Source organism: Spea bombifrons, chromosome 10 (genome assembly GCF_027358695.1).
Source record: "Spea bombifrons isolate aSpeBom1 chromosome 10, aSpeBom1.2.pri, whole genome shotgun sequence".
In the NCBI taxonomy this organism is placed as follows: domain Eukaryota; kingdom Metazoa; phylum Chordata; class Amphibia; order Anura; family Pelobatidae; genus Spea; species Spea bombifrons.
In genome coordinates this window covers 26,584,518-26,604,399 of record NC_071096.1, presented here as the reverse complement: position 1 = coordinate 26,604,399, position 19,882 = coordinate 26,584,518, and the positions used below count along the sequence as shown (strand labels likewise).

The 19,882-nt window shown below is 41.6% G+C and overlaps 3 protein-coding genes and 1 long non-coding RNA gene across 5 annotated transcripts in view; 2 read left to right on the top strand and 2 right to left on the bottom strand.

The window, feature by feature from the left end:
- Positions 1-636: 636 nt before the first annotated feature.
- On the bottom strand, positions 637-2,100 carry LOC128468004 (TIP41-like protein). Its single transcript, XM_053449782.1, has 2 exons — positions 2,027-2,100; positions 637-1,785 (listed from the first exon to the last, which is right to left on the bottom strand). Exons 1-2 carry the CDS (start codon positions 2,098-2,100, stop codon positions 1,152-1,154), a joined length of 708 nt encoding a protein of 235 aa, XP_053305757.1. The 3' UTR covers positions 637-1,151.
- Positions 2,101-2,763: 663 nt separating this feature from the next.
- On the bottom strand, positions 2,764-5,218 carry LOC128467945 (TIP41-like protein). Of its 2 annotated transcripts, none has more exons than XM_053449694.1 (2): positions 5,126-5,218; positions 2,764-4,119 (listed from the first exon to the last, which is right to left on the bottom strand). In XM_053449694.1, the coding sequence occupies exon 2, from the start codon at positions 4,098-4,100 to the stop codon at positions 3,279-3,281; it is 822 nt and encodes a 273-aa protein (XP_053305669.1). In that variant the 5' UTR covers positions 4,101-4,119; positions 5,126-5,218; the 3' UTR covers positions 2,764-3,278. The 2 variants fall into 2 exon arrangements, with proteins under 2 accessions (XP_053305669.1, XP_053305670.1); XM_053449695.1 differs by lacking the exon at positions 5,126-5,218 and adding an exon at positions 4,899-5,010.
- Positions 5,219-5,381: 163 nt separating this feature from the next.
- On the top strand, positions 5,382-9,030 carry CNEP1R1 (CTD nuclear envelope phosphatase 1 regulatory subunit 1). Its single transcript, XM_053449702.1, has 6 exons — positions 5,382-5,472; positions 6,635-6,706; positions 7,099-7,172; positions 8,129-8,238; positions 8,408-8,462; positions 8,956-9,030. The coding sequence occupies exons 1-6, from the start codon at positions 5,448-5,450 to the stop codon at positions 8,995-8,997; spliced, it is 378 nt and encodes a 125-aa protein (XP_053305677.1). The 5' UTR covers positions 5,382-5,447; the 3' UTR covers positions 8,998-9,030.
- Positions 9,031-13,627: 4,597 nt separating this feature from the next.
- Positions 13,628-19,882, top strand: part of LOC128467954 (uncharacterized) — a 30,139-nt gene continuing 23,884 nt past the window's right edge. The window contains exons 1-2 of the long non-coding RNA XR_008345772.1: positions 13,628-13,696; positions 18,567-18,664. This is a non-coding gene — a long non-coding RNA (uncharacterized LOC128467954). The remainder of the gene's footprint in view (positions 13,697-18,566; positions 18,665-19,882) is intronic.

The following is a 19,882-nucleotide window of genomic DNA, read 5'->3' as shown; positions in this document are numbered from 1 at the left end:
TACACTCCTTTATGAATAACCTTATATGAAGATTTCTGCATTGGGGTTACTGTCAGGTCATCGTTGCCCCGATGCATTCCTCCCAAGTGTCCTTTTCTGGGAGCCAAATCACTCTTTCCCATTGAGCGAACCAGCCATAGAGCTTCATTAAGCAAGTCGGGGCTAAACGAGACTCTTAAGGCCCATAGTATGGAAGGGACTCTCATGGCATTCCAGATACAGGCAGATGCCCATAGGGGCACGGATATAGCTGGCACTACCGAGGCTCCTGCTTCTTCTCTGACAGATAGAGAATGCAAATTGGCAACACAAAAGAAATAGCTTAATGAAGAGGAATTGAAATAGCTTAATGAAGAGGAATTGTCTTGCACACCCTGAGAATGGGAAGATATGTTCCCGATGGTATACACATATATACACGGGTACATATTGTTTTTAATTTGTAAACACAGTGACACGGGTTAACGTAGTGTGCTAGAGCGAGCCTAGCGTTAGTGGCGTCTAGGTGCGGTATTTCTTCAGACCTCCCCTGTAACTACACACGGACACATACTAACACGCAACCTCACTGTAACACCATACATATTCTGAGAACCATACACGAAAAAAATTCCAGACCAAAAAAAAAAAAGCTGATTTTGTTTTTTTTATTACCACAATATTTTACCGACAGAACCTAGAAATCCACAATAAAGTGAGATTCTGGTTTATATGAAGCTGATCACGAATCCAGGATGATTTACTGATATGATCTCATTGGAAATATTCATCTCCAGACAGAAAAATGAAAACAACTTTGGCAAAAAGTTGTTGTTTTCCCAATAAAATGGACACGTGTAGTAAAGGGTCAATCTCCGAAACCGATATTATATGTCATCATCCAACCGGTTGCAGGTTAACAGCTCTTTTGTTTAACACCTCTTAAATTCTGTCCATTAGATCATATATTGGTCCTGCAATTAAAAAATCATGTTGCCCACACTTTGGAACATCTTTGCCGATCGTCACTAAAAAGAATAAGGACATATCTAGTAGTGAAATCCCGGTGGGATATGTCGGGGACACTCGTCATGTTGTGTTCCATTGGGCTACTAGACACACTTTCCCCCTACGATGAAATGGTTGTCTTTCCTCTAGTGTCCACTTGGATTTTAGGCATTTGGTACACTTGTTGACACGGGCGCTGCATTTTCTGACCCAGATAACGCTGGGAATTCCAACTTTTCATACGTGGTTTCCAAAACCGGCAGGTACTGAGAGATCTCGTTTGGTTCAGTGTAGAGGGGAGGAGGAACATGACTTAGGTTGCCAATTTTGTCCTCTCGAGACGTGTACTCGCGTATCATAAAGGACTTGTCGGCTTCGTGATACAGCCGGGTGTCATTCATGCGAATAAGCACACCGTCTACCCTCAAGAAGAATCTGAGGAGGAGGAAGAAACCGGAAGGCATCACTCTTATCTTGACGCTGAGACTGGACACGCCATGATCATGAAGCTCATCTTCAAACAGTAGAACCTCCTCGAAGAACATGATCTGCTCTCTGGCCTTCAGTTTCTCGGTGTTAATTCTCTCGGCCGTGGAGACCACGTTGAACGTCTCGTTGCCTCCAAGCAATGTTCCTTTGTAATCGGTGGTATACGTCCAATCGTACGGCTTCACGATTTCCTTGCTGTGCTCGCTGTCCGATCTGCTCTCCTGCCACTCCTCGGCACAGGCCACTTTAACTACCCCCTGGTGTTTGTTCTCTTTCCTCTTTCCTCCCCCTGATGGCCCAACTTTCCTACTGTCCCAAAAGCCACATTAATGTGTATAGAAACAGCATAATTGTATAAAAAATATATTTTCTGAATGCATTACTCTTTTACATAAATAGGTACCCGGCCACAACAGGTCACAAACACGGAAGCCCTGTCTCCTACACCCTTGCCTCTAATCACAATCCTAAAACAAAAGCGCCCTCTTCCATCCGAGGCGTTGAGATGTTTGAATTACGTCTATGGTGGTCAGACGAAGGTCAGACCTACAGCCATAGAGGGTCCTCGGTTACAGAAGCGTAGGCAGTAACCCCACCATGGGCTGCTAACACAGGGGTATTCATCGCCACTTCCAGTTCCTTGTGAGTTGTTACACTCCTTTATGAATAACCTTATATGAAGATTTCTGCATTGGGGTTACTGTCAGGTCATCGTTACCCCGATGCATTCCTCCCAAGTGTCCTTTTCTGGGAGCCAAATCACTCTTTCCCATTGAGCGAACCAGCCATAGAGCTTCATTAAGCAAGTCGGGGCTAAACGAGACTCTTAAGGCCCATAGTATGGAAGGGACTCTCATGGCATTCCAGATACAGGCAGATGCCCATAGGGGCACGGATATAGCTGGCACTACCGAGGCTCCTGCTTCTTCTCTGACAGATAGAGAATGCAAATTGGCAACACAAAAGAAATAGCTTAATGAAGAGGAATTGAAATAGCTTAATGAAGAGGAATTGTCTTGCACACCCTGAGAATGGGAAGATATGTTCCCGATGGTATACACATATATACACGGGTACATATTGTTTTTAATTTGTAAACACAGTGACACGGGTTAACGTAGTGTGCTAGAGCGAGCCTAGCGTTAGTGGCGTCTAGGTGCGGTATTTCTTCAGACCTCCCCTGTAACTACACACGGACACATACTAACACGCAACCTCACTGTAACACCATACATATTCTGAGAACCATACACGAAAAAAATTCCAGACCAAAAAAAAAAAAGCTGATTTTGTTTTTTTTATTACCACAATATTTTACCGACAGAACCTAGAAATCCACAATAAAGTGAGATTCTGGTTTATATGAAGCTGATCACGAATCCAGGATGATTTACTGATATGATCTCATTGGAAATATTCATCTCCAGACAGAAAAATGAAAACAACTTTGGCAAAAAGTTGTTGTTTTCCCAATAAAATGGACACGTGTAGTAAAGGGTCAATCTCCGAAACCGATATTATATGTCATCATCCAACCGGTTGCAGGTTAACAGCTCTTTTGTTTAACACCTCTTAAATTCTGTCCATTAGATCATATATTGGTCCTGCAATTAAAAAATCATGTTGCCCACACTTTGGAACATCTTTGCCGATCGTCACTAAAAAGAATAAGGACATATCTAGTAGTGAAATCCCGGTGGGATATGTCGGGGACACTCGTCATGTTGTGTTCCATTGGGCTACTAGACACACTTTCCCCCTACGATGAAATGGTTGTCTTTCCTCTAGTGTCCACTTGGATTTTAGGCATTTGGTACACTTGTTGACACGGGCGCTGCATTTTCTGACCCAGATAACGCTGGGAATTCCAACTTTTCATACGTGGTTTCCAAAACCGGCAGGTACTGAGAGATCTCGTTTGGTTCAGTGTAGAGGGGAGGAGGAACATGACTTAGGTTGCCAATTTTGTCCTCTCGAGACGTGTACTCGCGTATCATAAAGGACTTGTCGGCTTCGTGATACAGCCGGGTGTCATTCATGCGAATAAGCACACCGTCTACCCTCAAGAAGAATCTGAGGAGGAGGAAGAAACCGGAAGGCATCACTCTTATCTTGACGCTGAGACTGGACACGCCATGATCATGAAGCTCATCTTCAAACAGTAGAACCTCCTCGAAGAACATGATCTGCTCTCTGGCCTTCAGTTTCTCGGTGTTAATTCTCTCGGCCGTGGAGACCACGTTGAACGTCTCGTTGCCTCCAAGCAATGTTCCTTTGTAATCGGTGGTATACGTCCAATCGTACGGCTTCACGATTTCCTTGCTGTGCTCGCTGTCCGATCTGCTCTCCTGCCACTCCTCGGCACAGGCCACTTTAACTACCCCCTGGTGTTTGTTCACCCTTTTTAGGGCATCCTTAGCATTGAATTCAATTCCGAAACCGGAAGAGTGCTGGATCCTTAACACATTATCCCCGAACATCATTTCCGGGAGACACGGCATGTGCATCTCTTCAGCTAACTTTTCCACGTCAGACGATTTCATGATATGGGTCTTGATTGCCGTAACCTTCCATGGTCCAAAACTGAAGTCTTGGTTGCTGCTCTTGAAACCGTGTATCATCATAGCAATAGCCGGCGGTGATCTGACGCGAGAAAAGCACACAATACATAAACTAGAAACAGAGAATGTGAAACATACAATTAGACGCCACATAAGAACCCTTTGGTTCATCTAGTCTGCCCAACTTCCCTGATATAGAGACTCAGACCTTAATCAGTCGTTGTTCTTAGATTCAGGAGCCATAAGCCTATCTGGGATGGTTTTTTCCCCCCCAGTATATTCCCCAAAATCCCTAGAGATATTAGCAGAAGACGCATCACGTGACAGATCAATACAAATAATAAACATATTAAACTACTTAAAATAAAAATAATAATAATGCATACTAATAATCACAATAACACTGTAAATATATAATGTAAGATGCTTTCTCTGCGTGTAGAATGGCAGCACAAAGGCTTACGCTCTAAATCATTCTCCATCCCTTCTGCTTAAATAACTAAAGATCAACAATAGATAAACCCGGCCCTAGATCAACTAATGGCGCATGCTTTTCATTCATTGCGTATAAAGGGGTATGCATTCTAATGACATCCTATAAATCTAGCGGCACTTTTTAAGGTCCAGGTTTGTGAAATATATAATTTGACAGCAGATAAGCCCCATTCAGCCCATCTAGATGTGGAGACTCAGATCTTAAATCAGTCCTTGGTCTTGTCTTAGATGCCTATCCCATGCATGGTTACATTCCCTCTCTATTAGCCTCTACCACTTCTGATGGGACGCAGTTCCATTTATCTACCACCCTCTATGTGCTTAATTATAGTGGAGGGGGTAAAGCCCAATAACAAGTGCGTCTACCTTATAATGAATTAGGGCGAATTTCCCTGGAAGGATGTTCAGTGCTACAGAGAATGCACTTCACATGGTATAGCTGGGGGTTACGGTCTGGCTCCTTCTATATAAACCACAACCGGTGGGTGAACTCCTTGCTAACAGAAATCATGCAAAATTATAAATACAGACAGTCATGCTTTACGGTACATTTAACACTTTACTAACTAGGCCCTAAGCACAAGAATACTGACCAGCCACAGCATCAACCTCTTGTCTCGGTTCCTAAATCCCACCTCCACAATCGAGCTTACCAACCACGTCTCGCAGCTAGAAAACTGACAGGCGTGCAAACCAATCATGTGCCAGAGCGCGCGAGCGTGCGTGAGAAAGTTACGCTGACCAATGAGATCCAGCAAAGGGGGTGGTGAAGAAACCGAGCCAATCGGTAGAGGGAGTTGTGATTGCCAACCAATGCGCTTAGAGATCTGTGATTCGGCCACTGTAGGAGGAAGTAGCTGTTCGGTGACAGGAAGTGTACTGTGGTGCAGCAGGAGGATAGTATAGTTTGCAGGAATGAATTCCTTGGAGCAGGCAGAAGGTGGGTTGGGACGTCTGCAGAGTGTGTTATAATTCACGTATAGTAAGCGTGCTATATACATACTTAATTGCTTTATTTACATGGCATGTATGAAGCGGAGGCTTTGGTTCTGGTGTTATTTGCAGCTAACTGGTTACAGTACTGTTCTGCTGCAACCCCATTTCATGATATTTTATTTATACAGAGCTATGGAGTATGCAGCATTAATAATACACAATAATACCTTCTAGAGGGTAAGCTTAGGGGCCTGTCTGTTTGTCTCAGTCTGTCCGCTCTAGTTTGATCATATGCTTTCAATGTATGGACTGTTTAAAAGTTTGGGGTAACTTAGCTGTCATGGAAAACAATGACATTTCTAGCTGTAACACAATCACAAAAGGGGTTTCTAACGATCAATTAGCCTTTTAAACTTAAACTTGGATCAGCGAACACAACGTGCCATTGGAACACAGGAGTGATGGGAGTGATAAAGCCTCTGTACGCCTATGATATTCTATTAAAAATCACGCGTTTCCAACTACAATAGTAATTTCCAACCATAACGCCGTCTTTGTATATTGACAATATTAAAATTCCTATTAACAGTAATATTAAAAAAAGACATTAAGACGCGCTGTACAGAAGGAGGAAAAGGCTTTGCTTTTGCGATAAACCCCGATCGCTTCTGCTGTATTCCTATCCGCTGATGTATTACATGTCATCTTATGTTTAATTTAGACGTGTTCTATTAACGGGATGCAATCGTATAGTAATGGGACTACGTGTTTCTTATTGCACATATAAGTAATATTGGGCAAGGAAACATCACAAGTTAAAATGCAAATATTTCTCTTTCAGATGGTGTTTCTATTTACTGCTTGTAAAAAAAAAAAAGTGGTTCGTGCGCTTGTCATTGTTTAGTGGAACTATCTCTCGAGCATGCATTAAATTATATAGGGTTACATAACTTTGAAAATTACATCTTAAGCACAAAAGCCCCAAATTTGCTTGTGTAAACATCCTGAAATGCTAGGTTGCCATGTTGGCAAAAAATGCAAATATTCATTTAATACCTAATTTCTTTGAATCTTTTCAATAGGTCTTATATATAATGTGTGTAATGGGGGGGGGCTTTATGTTAGACAGTCACCTTACTTGTATTTCTTTCATTTTCTCCATTCAGACCTGAAAGCTTTTGAGAGAAGACTGACTGAATATGTTTCATGTTTGCAGCCGGCGACCGGGCGTTGGAGAAGTAAGTTTCACTTGCCTGGCATTGCCTATCTTTATCAAGTTGCTATTCTTTCTTTCTTTTGGCCAAATATGATAGAGTGATTAAGGGGTTAACAAAACCGTTTCAGTAGCTTAGGCATCATCTGGAACGCAGAGCAGCTTATAATAAACCATCATTCTAACTTGGAAGACATTATTATTGATTATATAGCGCCATCAAATTCCGTAGCGCTGTACAATGGGTGGACATAACAAGTAGTATGTAACATAACAGTTTGACTTATAGAGACAACATTTGTTGGTAGTGTTTGGTTTTTCTTTCCAGGCCATTATTTACCATTAATATAATGTGAAGACTTTTGTGTTCTATTTTAATAAAGGATTTAAATGTAATCTTGTGCTTCTTATCCCTAGTGATTCTCATAGTAGTGTCTGTGTGCACAGCCACCGGAGCCTGGAACTGGCTGATAGACCCAGAGACCCAAAAGGTTGGAATTTGACTTTATTAAGACCCAAGCGATTGCACTTTTTGGGAATAATTAATGTTGATTTGTTAGCTCTTTTTTTTTTTTTTTTTTTTTTTTACATTTAAACTGTCACTAATCATGAAACATCATAAAATCACAATCTCCGCAGAGCACAGTTTAAGATACATTTGTGTCATTTTGTGATTCAGAGTATTAAACTAACCCCAGTTGTAGAGGTGCGATGATATGACATAAAGGAAGCCATCTATGTCTACATAGTACGATGCATTCATATATCTTCTACCTGCACTGCTGTATTCAAACAGGCACAATGAAAAAGACAGCATAGTGTCCATGTGTATATTATATTGTGGATTATTAGTTTGTAGAGGGAACATGCATGCCTGGGGATTTAGTTCTTTTGAATCAGGTTTCCTGTGATAGAGATACTGTCTCCTTTTTTATTTTCTGTAATAAAATAAAAATTAGGGGCACAAGACAGCTAAAATCTAAGATGCTCCCAAGCGGGGGCGCACTGTAGGACTGGCTATGAAGCGCCTGTCTGTTCTTGGTGAGCATCTTGTATGGCAATTCACCCTTCGGGGATCTCTTGGGGTTCCAGACACGGACCTCCTTGCTCTTTTGTGCCTAGAGAGATACCAACCGTACCCCGCTGACAGGGCCAGTGGAGGCCGAAGCGCACAAATGTGGTTGTAGATTCCCTCGTGCAGAGGAACTTTGCCTCTCAGTTCTGTTGCGGACTGCCCTTTTGCCCATTAGATGACTATGCCGTACATATATGCTACTTATCCGGCTCTTTATGTACTGAGTTTCAGTTGCATGGTTTCATTGGATCTAAATATTCTGCATTTTTTGTAGTATTACTAATAACTATGAAGTTGTTTTGTGAGACGCTTTTGTTGTATTATTCCCAACAAAACGCCTGAAATTCTTTTTTCTTCTTCTTTGTTTTTCAGGTGTCGTTCTTCACATCTCTCTGGAATCATCCTTTCTTCACAATTAGCTGCATCACTTTGATAGCCTTGTTCTTTGCTGGTATACACAAAAGAGTGGTGGCTCCTTCAATGTATCCTTTAAATATCAGATTTGTTTTTGCCACGTACATTACGCTGATTTAGTATTTATATACTAGTATTTTTATTTATATATATATAAATATATATATATATTAGTATTTAAGTACATATCTCTTTATATGATATATATATGTTTTTTTTCTTGACTAAATTCACCAGAATAGCAGCACGATGTCGAACAGTGTTAGCGGAATACAACATGTCCTGCGACGACGTACGTATTACACTTTTTAATATTAGGTCTACCTGTGTGAGCCCCTGCCAGGTTCTAAAGTGGTCTTTCTGTAAACCTCACATTAAAGCAAAATATTGTATCAATTGTAAGTAGCGATATAGCAAATACGCTATACCTTCTGCTACAAAAATAACTTCTATAAGCCTTTAGAAAGTATATTTAAATGTATTTAGTCACCTCTCTGATTGAACCAATCCGTATGCAGGGCCAGCTCTGCCATATGTACAAAAAAAGGAATTATAAATAGCAAGGGTTTGGCCCTGGATAATGCATTGGGAATTCAGTGAGTCTACACACTGATCCTCCTCCATAGTGTCCTGCTAACTCCTGCTTGTGTCCCCATCACATCAGTATTCAGGTCAGAGTATATGGTCAGGTCAGTGACATTACACCTATGCATTATGCACGTCCAGCTGTGCCTTTGGAACTTACGTTTGTATGTTTTTGTTTTTTTTAATTACTGTTTTTACAGACGGGGAAATTAATCTTGAAACCGAGACCTCACGTCCAGTGACACTTTGTTTTATGTTATTGCAAAAAGCAAGAACTGCCAGAAGAAATGAATACATTGGAAGCCATTGCAAAGTTGGAGACTTGTAAACAGCGTATGGTTTCCCTGCGAGCAAGTGTGGGTTTTTTTTTTTTCTTTCTTTCTTTCTTTCTTTATTTTGTTCCGGGGGGTCGTTGAAGGTACTTTTTACCGGACATAACTACAAAAAGCCATTGGATTGTTTGGATTGGAAACACAACTATCGTAAAATACTGCGGGGCATCAGAATCATAAACATTTTGGGTTTCATGCTGCCCTTGAAGCTCACACACCTGAATCTACCATGATACTCAATACCATTTATTTAACGAACACAGAAGGATAAAGCATTCGTATGCACCAAGCGTCATGGTTGGGGGATCTTGGTGCTATACAAGCTGACATGTATTTTGCCTGTAGGTGCCCAACATTTCAAGGACATACTATGGTAGATGCCGACAAAATGTAAATCATATTTTGGACAGCAGAAGGCTTGTATTAGGATGATTTGGGAGTTTTTGCAGGTTAAAAAATTGCCAGTGTTTTCTAAAGGGTCCAGTAGCTGCAAAGTTGTTTGAGGGGCCTCTAGTCGGCTAACTTCTCACCACACGGTAAATAGATGGACAGCCGCTTAACTTCAAGATGGGGAAAAGCGGCACAGATACAGATGGCCTGCAATAACGTCCCCTCTTTAAGCACGGGCAGCCAGGTCAGTTTAAGATCCCGCTGGATTATTAGAGCCGTTCGTAAACTGGAGATAGGTCTGCTTGGAACAGTTTTGTTTTTTTTTTGGCGACCTACCGACAGCTTTTCTCATCCAGCGTTAAACATTTGATCTATTGACGAAGAAGAGGCTTGATTTGTGTTTAATGGACACAAGTTGGTGATGGTTGCCATCACGTTCCTGCAAATTATCCATTTAACCTTTTAATTCTTGTGTTGATCATTACAAATGTTCTATGTTTCCAGGAAGATGATATATTTCCAGGAAATACATGCTTATGATCACTTTTATAGAAGCCAATCCAGTAACTTCCCCAAAAGCACAACATGCGCCCTGGCACCCTTATGCACCCTGTCGATGCCTTCCATTAATTCCCTTCATGCATCTTTTATATGAACAGTGGCAATGAACATATGAAAAGCCATATTTGTGCAGAATTCTCATCCAAATTTAGGGACAGTTTTCTGCTTTGTGTCCTCTATTTGAGCCAACATATAATAATAAATGAATTGATTACATTTAAGCAAATATAATACTCAGTTTCTAAAATGTATTTCTGGACGATCCTTATGGTTCAAGTTCTTATTGGCGTCAGTGTAAGCATGTTGCGTAAATGGGTTTTAAATGATAGCAACGTGGATAGAAATTAAGTGTTCTTGGATAAATATAGGCGATGCATTCTTCTGTGCAGAATACATGGAAATACACGATTAGACGGCCTCTGAGACTTGTCGTTTTTTAATATTTGAGTTGAAAGTACAGGATATCTACATTTTTCAGTGTGTGCGATATCCTAGTTAATATATCATCCCGAAGTGCTTTTGGAAGTTTGGCACAATTCTGTACTGGTGTATATTCCTTTTTTAGAAGTAAGGATTTTATTAGAACCCTGTAATTTGGGTAGATGCCTGGGAACCCTACCCATGTCTCCTCTGATCTAGAACACACACAATCCCGAGGCAGTAATGTGTTGCCTTGTAACAGACTAAGGGAGATATTAAAATGATGTAACTAACTACCCCTCATTAATAATTCACCCAATAATTTTCCACAATGCATTTGCCAGTTTTGACACCATGGTGGATGTTTTTATAAAACTCTGGCCTAGGCTTGCAGGTCTTATTCTGACATAGGAGGCTTTCGGCGTATTTTATCTTGGGAGGGGTGAAAGGTTTATTGGCTAAAGTGGAGTTTGCAGGGGAGCTGCAGTTGAATCTCTTTACCTTCGCTACCCATCCCATACATTTCTTATGCAAGAAGAGTTTGGCATTCACTGTATGATAAATTAAATCATCACTCATTAAATAAACAGCCAGCTCGGCTCATCTTGCTGAAGAAAGCTTATGGATTCCAAATGAAGTTGGTGAATTTCAAATGCAGCTTTCCTGCAAACCCACCGATAAACTCTAGCGTCCGAACACCGATTATCATACATGGGAACTTCCTAGGGCTCTCTCTATCCAGAGCTCTCCCGCTCCATATCTTAGTCGGGATGGTGGCATGGCATAGGGCGGGCAGCCCTAAAGACTTGAAATGAATGACATCTATATATAGACACAAACTGGTAATGTCCTATATAAAAATTATTTATATATTAACAAAAGACAAGGACGAATATATTTTTTTTTTTGCCTCAGTCTGACTTTGTCTGATCATTTTCAAAACCCAATATATTGTACTGTCTGATATTTCTACGGAAGTGTCATTGAAGTAGTAAAGCTTAGTTTTTAATTAAAAAAAGTGTTTTATACATAAAAAAAATCCTATACGGTGATTTGTGTTTTGTCTTTTATTCCTGAATTGCATGGTTACACATTAAAGATATTTAGTTTGCCTCTTGACACTTAACCCATTGGAAGTAAACCACATTGGGATTAATTTATATATAATATATAGCTAATTTATTTTAGTTTATGGTTACTGTTGGAGTTAATATATTCTATTTTTCACAGCCTGTGGCGGAGAGCCCCGTAGTTGCCGGTTCAACATACAAGAAGCAATACAGAGAAGTGAATATTCTCATTTGTATGCATTTATTTTTCTCTTTAAGAGCCAGGAGAATTGGTCGACTGGAATCCTCTTGAGTTGACAATTACATCTGGGACTGGCACATCTATTGTCACAATATTCAGGGTGTTTCTTAAGACTCACACCTCACCCGCCGAGCGGTGAACCTCCTGCCTCGCTCATCCCACGGTTTTAACGCTCGGTCAAGTGAGTAGGGAGCCTGAATTATCAGAGGACGCCAACAATGTCGGGTTGCTGCCCAACAAAGCTGTAAAAATGCACGTTTGCGAAAAAAGTATGTAGCTTAATGAAAATATGCGTATATACTTTACTTATTTTTATTTTATTTTTAGGAAAATATATACCGTAATCCTTAATGGAACAATTACTTCTTTAATGTTCTTAGTTATATTTAGTAATAAAAAAAACCCATCAAACATATGATTGTTTTAAATGCAGTAGTGGAATCACTCATGAGTTGCAGGTTAGTTAAGGTGACCTTCAACTTGTTGCCTTCACTATGCTTTGGGAATGACCGACCCTGGTGAAAAGACTATCGGGGCATGACTATTGTATATGTTATGCCAAAGGAGGTAATTGATGTTATAGGAATGACCAAAATAGCTAGAACTCTTGTCTAATTTAGTAATGCCAGGCTGTAATAAATCTGTACGACCCAAAACCACACAAAATTGAATGCAATTACCCAAGAACGCTGGGCAACTGCAAGACCGGGCTCCAGTTGGGACCTCTGAACACTATTACATACCTATACCAGGGCCTGTTGCTCAAGTAGATGACTAAGTTGGCCCTAAATAACTCAATGATTTAACTATACATTTTGCAGGGCCAGCTTACAAGAGGTGGACCTTCATAATGTATAGGAGTTGACCTTCTCCCTTTAGCGAATAGACTCCAGGACCTGGTCCACTGAGGTATTGTAGAGATATTACCCTGTTAGCCTTTCACTCAGGAGTTTGCACAGATCTCTTATCTAAAGTGACCAGGTTTCTTTGCAGGACACAAACACATACCTTACAACCAGCCTGTTTTTTTCGCAAGACAGTCATGATTTGGAGGTGTAAATCCTGAGCCGAGCTGCAAGGGAAGAATACATTAAGCGCGTGAAGAAGACCTGCAGCATTTTGAGATAGCAACAACTGGGAAAATAAAAGTGTCCATTAAACCATGCGGTATATTCACTAAAGTGAGAGACAACAGGAGAGTTTCCCCATGCATACTTCCGAACCGTCCCTGTTTTCACAGGACAGTACTGATTTTCTGGCACTGTCCCGCTTTTGCAGACAGTAGGGATTATGAATTGGTTGGGTAGATCCACTGATCTACCCTGATGGATTAAAAATCAATGGTGGTCTGTGTTGTTACACCACAGACCTCCATTGTAGCTGCCATGGTGAAGGCCACAAGGTGGCTATTCGGGTAAGGCAGGCGGGTGGCAGAGCTCACCCACTTCTGCTCCCCATCCAATGATTTGGACTCCTGGAATGTTAGGAGGACACTTCATGCAATAAGGGCCTAGTCTGCCCTGCATTATGCATAGTTCAAAGAGGACTGAATAAATCTTGCTGATTCAACTATACATCATACAGGGCCAGTCAAGCTCTTCAGTAGCTCAATGGGGTTGCACCTTAATAATGTAGAATGAAGTCAATGAGTTGAACCTGCAGCTCCTTTTACAACCCTCTCTTTAGTAAATAAGCCCCCAAATGTGCAACTTCACCTAAAATGTCAGACCACCATGCTTTGGATTCTATTGGCTGTGTTGTTCTGTGGCTGTGTAGCATTTCTGCCACTTCCACTTTTTGGCACCATAGGAACCTTAATGTTTGTCCCTGCTGCTGGGGGGCGGGCCTTAAACGGACCGGAAGTGAGGCACCAAGAAGCAGTTTTCACAGCTATGTATTTCCTCTTTGTAGCGTGTCCCAGTTAATGGTAAGTTATACAAGCAGTTGCCTGTTCGTATGCACCTATAAATATGTACATTGAGAAAGGTGTGCTATATAATGAAACATGTATGAAGGTATACAGCATCCCTGTGGTACTGTTACACTGGCAACGAGTCACAGCTTTGCAGGCCCTGTTTTTTTTGTTACATTGTGACCTATTAATGGCTTTTTATATAACTTGAGTAATGTGTTTTATAAATTAAATTTTAAAAATAAAAATATTTTTATAAACACCACTCCTGCTGGTTACATAACAAGTTAAATGTTGTGATTTGGGCACTGGGTGGAGGGGTGTGCAGGTACCAGCGTCTCCACTGACACCGCGTTCGTGTCTTGAGCCTTTTTTGCCGCTGGGATAGGACGTCATCCTGGCTGTCTCCAGCAGCCATATGATGCCATATGCACAGTCCGTAAGGATGTTCTGCGCTGTCTGAGCCACTGGAGCAGTTCTGGTGTTAATTAATGAAAATAAAGAGCAATGCAGAAGCACTCAAAGTGGCAGGACTAGTAGTCTCCTGCATCCCAAGAGTCCCTATTTAGGACCCGCATCCCTCTGTCCCTCTTTCCTCCCTTTTTTGAGAATGCACTTATTACGGCCTAAGAGCTACACAAGAGCGGAAATAGCCAAGGGGATTTAGAATGGGGATGACAACCTGGGTGGGGATGGATTGCATGTAATGGAAATACTGTTTTGACTAGACGAAAAATTGTAAATCCATAAAACATCTGTTCTAGTTCCACTAAAAAAAGGTCTCAGTTCACAGTAAAATGAAAGATGGAGGGCGTTCTTTGTCAAGTCAGTCAGGGGTTTGCGTGGGTGCTATTGTAAGGGACAAATTTTCTATAAGCAATGCTCCCAAAGAATGACACTACTTGTTTCTTGGTTTGGGCACCGACCATTCTAGGATGACAGTGCTGCAAAGTAAGAATCCCTTCAAAAATAGACACATTAATAGTTTTTTTATCATTTAACAAAATGCAAAGTGAGTGAACAGTAGAAGGGGACCGTGACGGATTTACGGAGTGACTCCTTACCTGCCTGCCCCACCCCCTCTTATGTCTGTCACCCTGTGCTTATTGGGGGGCACAAGGTGACTGGAAAAACCTGTCTGTTCTGCATGGCCAGAAACACTCCATGCGCCTTACCAGGACCTAGCCGCAAATCCATGGAACCGTACGACAACAATTGAGATTGCGTCGCTTTGGACACCCACTGCCCCACCACTTTGCTCTTTTGGGGTTACACCTTGCTCGTGGTGGGCAACAGTCGGAGGTGGTTACGGAGACGGAGCTTATTTGAGAACCTTGCTTTTATTGCCCATGTTTAGGACCAGGCTTTACCCAGATGGGGTTATGGAACTCTGGCCCGGCTGCCGTGCAGATTATTCCCCGGGACGCATCCGATCAAGTCACTTCTTGGAACATAACATCTATGGACCCTGAGCTCTCCGTTGGTCCTCCAGGATTGACTCCACTCCCTTGGGATCAACCCAAAATAGTGACTCATTGTCGGGTGGGGACTGCTGGCCATAGAACTGCATGGAGGCGCTGGGCTGTCTGGTAGTTGAGGGGATTATACTCCTAGTCCAATTATGTTGCGTGTGTGTGTATAAATATCTGTGCTGTTCCATATAAAGTTAGTTCCTGTTTTACCCCAAGACAACTTCTGTCTATTGGGGTAAGTCTTGGTGCTGTCCTTGTCAAGATTACAGTGCTGCTATTCTACAGGGCCACCGAGGTTCCTGAGGACCAGTGTTTCCTGCTTTCTTGGACCCTAGTTTCCAGGAATACAGGACAGTTGAAGTCTTGTATTTCTGGGGGCTATGGGGAGAAGGAAGCTGTGTCTGGCGAATGTTCCCGGTTGGGGTATGGGTTGGTCTCATCACAGGGGCCATACCATCACTTCCAGGACTCCTCATAATTAACGCTAAATATATTTTTAATGACTTTAGCTGTATGTCTAGGGTCGCTGTCAGTAATGTTTTGGGCCAATCAGATGCCTCTCTGATGGTATTGCATGATGGATTAGTATCTGTACTTCTCAGCATCAAGGAGACCGTTAATTCTGACCAAATTGCAGAAATGCAGCCCCCAAATTGCAAGGAGCCTCCAACAAGCTCCACTTCTGCCAGTAAACACCTATTCTTGTACCGTTCTCCCACTCCTTGGTAAACACACTGCCTTTCTCTACAGCCAGATATTTAAAATTGTGACTCATTAGTCCAGCGCACCTGCTGCCATTTTTCTGCACCCCAGTTTGCCAAAGGAAGTAAGCATTACGTGTCTAATCTATTGCACTATTTACTTGGCTCACCACTAATGACCACTAAGTTCATCAACATTGCCCTTTTCTTTGTACTTTGGACAGAACGCCTAGAAATCCCTGTCTGCTCTGATTTTTTGCCTGCGAGATAACTACCTTGTGTCTTGTTGCTGTGCTCAGTCCTGTTGTAGTGTATGAATTTTTTGACATTAACCTGTCTTCAGCAACCTTACCTTAGTGAGTTTGGCTGTTTCTCACAGTTTTATTCTTCCTACGCTGCTATCTGTTTCTGTTAATGATTTTGTTTCATAAGACATATTATATTGATGATCATTAGCACCCATACCTCCCAACATTTAAAAATGTGAAAGAGGGGCACTTTTTTTTTTTCTTTTCTTTCTAAATCTCGCGAAACGCACCGATACAAGCAATTGCACTTTACAATGTCGCACTTGTATTGCCACTTAAAACACACTTTTTTGTCAGCAGTCATGCATATTAAAATTAACCAACACATTGCATTGAATTCCCATGAGGCTCAGCCAGACGTACTACTTCCATGATGCTGGCTGAGCGTCATGGGAAGTGCAGCAACAGTAAAGCTGCAGATGCTAGCTGTGAAAAAAGTTTCCCATGATTCTCAGCCAGCATTATGTCTGGCTGAGCATCATTGGAAGAGCAGTCCACAAGTCCAGAGATTTTTTTTTTTTTTAAAATGAAAAGAGGCTAATGTTAGCCTCCCTCCCAGGACCCTTACACACACCTGCCCATAAACACACGTGTACACACACTGCCCTTACACACACACAAATACACGTACACTGCCCTTACACACACACACTGTCAGGAACACTCTCCCGGTGGGCATCTAGGGTTGTGCAGCCACATACCAGCGCCCTGACAAAGCAGCCGATGATGACATTACAGAACATGAAGATATCCTGCAGGCACCCTGGAGCAGGCATGAGACATAGCACTGGAATCATGTGACGGATGCTGCAGGCTGGGAGTTGGGAAGCTAAGCAGAGTATATAGCGGAAACATAACGAGCAAGGGACAGGGAGACCAAGCAAGAAACATAACAGACAAGATATACATAATACAGGGCACAACATGAACAGAACACCCCTCTAGGGGGGATTCAAGGCAAGACACCCCTCTACGGGGGATTCAAGGCAAGACACCCCTCTATGGGGGATTCAAGGCAAGACACCCCTCTATGGGGGATTCAAGACAGGACACCCCTCTACGGGGGATTCGAGACAGGACACCCCTCTACGGGGGATTCGAGACAGGACACCCCTCTACGGGGGATTCAAGACAGGACAGGATACACATAAATACAGGAACTAGCCTAGGACTATATGATAACTATTGGAGATTCTGTCACATCTTATGGCCCACCACTACGCCAAAGTATTCCAATGACGGTGGGTCCTAATGCTAAACCCAGCATACAAAGGTACTAAACAAACCAAACATGAAATCCAAACACATATCAGAGAGACATACCTGTAGACTGCAGACTGAGACAAACAGAACACACGGGTGGGGCGCACCTTATAAAGGAAACAGAGCTGAAGCAAAGAGCAGAACTGGAATCAAGGAATCAGAGGTTCAGGACAGAACATACATAAATCCAGAAATGGACCACAGCAAGACAGGGAAACAAGACATGCAGCTCCGCAGCCTGGGTTGAGAGTGACGCACGCACATATACACGTACACTGCCCTTACACACACCTGCCCATAAAAACACACGTGTATACACTGCCTTTACATATACACGTTCACTGCCCTTACACACACACATATACACGTACACTGCCCTCACACACATACATGTACACTGCCCTTACAGACACTCATATACATGTACATGTACACTGCCCTTACACACACATATATATATATATATATATACATACATATATATATATATATATATATATATATATATATATATACATACACTATTTATTACAACCTGATGTTTCCAATTGTACTAAACCCAATGTTTCTGTGTAAAACCCATAGCTAGAACATATCTCTCAACACTTCATATAGCCAAGTGGTGGTGTGGTTAGAGTACAAGGCCTGCTGATTCATGGTTATATAATTTATGTCCTCTGTATTTAACTTACTTAATAAACACTTTCTGCTGTTGTGATGTTATTGTTACACACTACTGAGGGCCATCACAATATTATTTGGATCACTGTGAGAAACTGTACCTCCTAAAGAGGTATACGTGGAGGAACTAAGAAGCCATACAAAAAAAATGATATTATAATTCAGTAGCCCATTGGGGGAGTTTGACTGTAAAGTAAATACGTTACACCGTGGCTTGCTTTAGGCCTAGGAGCCACCCAGCAAGTATACAAGCCATTATTTCTTTCTTTTCTGAAGATGCTAATGTTGGATTGCCGCACTGTCTGGAAATTCCCCCACTTAAGACTTTAAGGTCCATCCCTCTGAAACCTTGTCTTAATCCCCACTGTTTTCAAGGTCTTTGTGAGACGGTAAAATTACTATAAATGTTCTTTTGCGTTTGTTTGTGTGGAGCTACATAATGCTGTAACTTTTTCTGCAGGTATGGCATCACCAGTGCTTTTCCTGGAGCCTTGAAGTTTGAGTGACTGTGGGCTGATGGTTCCCTCCGTTCCCGTTCATCCTAGGCGTCCACGTCTTGTAAGTCCTTTTTATTTAAGTTTGGAGTGAATTTATGGAGTACCTCAGGGTTCTGTCCTAGGCAAACTGATATTTAATTTCTGTATTAATTACCTTTTAGTTAGTATTGAAATACACATTAGGTAGGGTGATATATGCTGTGTTAGAGGTTTCTTCTCTGCAAGGAGATTTGCTCAAATTTGATGACTGGGCAGTGAAGTGGCAGACAGGATTTAATGTTGACAAATGCAAAGTTTTGCACATTGTGTATGTGGGAGGGGTACATGTGAAAATTATACCTTAAGTGGTGTGTTAAGGAAATCATTAAATGGGAAAGACTTGAGAATAAGTGTAGCCAATAAGCTGCTGACAGGGCCAGTAAATATGATTATTGACTCGCATATATAATATAATTTTGCTCTATAAATCAGTAGTAAGACCCCCACTTCAAATATGGAGTGCATGTCTGGACATCTGTCCTTTTTTTTTTATGAACATTATGGAACTTCAAATTAATTGGTTATTAATATGAGGATACAAAAAACAAGAGGTTGGCCATTCACACTTTAAGCAGCAAAAAATGACTCATTACAGTAAGAGCAATAAAGATGTGGACTTCACTACACTTAGATGTTGTGCTTAAATATTCATTCGACCCCTTTAAATATGTGCTGGATGAATTTTTTGTATTTTTAAGAAGAATATACATGGTCAATTATAGCTTGTTGATCCAGCAAGATCCCAGATTGGGGGGCTGGGAGGTTGCCTTCTTCTGGATCACCAATGAGGCTCAATGTCATGGGTGTCTTTTTCAGTTTTGTTATTATTATTGTTTTATACAGCCAATATATTCAGCAGGGCTGTACAATGGGTAAACACATCATAACAAGTAGTAAATAACGTAACAATTTGACCTACCGAAACAAGAAGTAAGGAAGACTCTGCTCACATGAGCTAGAAACCAGTTTGGTTCTTTTTATGTAGTAAGTGTGGTTGGAAAATGGGTTTGACTGCTACTGTAAACACTCCAGTAGATGAGATGCCCTAGCTATAAAAAATCAGCACAGAACAAGGAGCAAGCTAAACTAATGTTTCAGAAACCACCTCTCTTGAAATACAGTCAAGCTTCTGCAGTGAGTAATGCTCATTTCAACTCTCAAAGAGCAGTTGAGGTCTAATTAAGTTCCCATGTGTTGATCTTGCGAAAAGTCACACAATAGCAGCAGGAGCTGTGAGTGA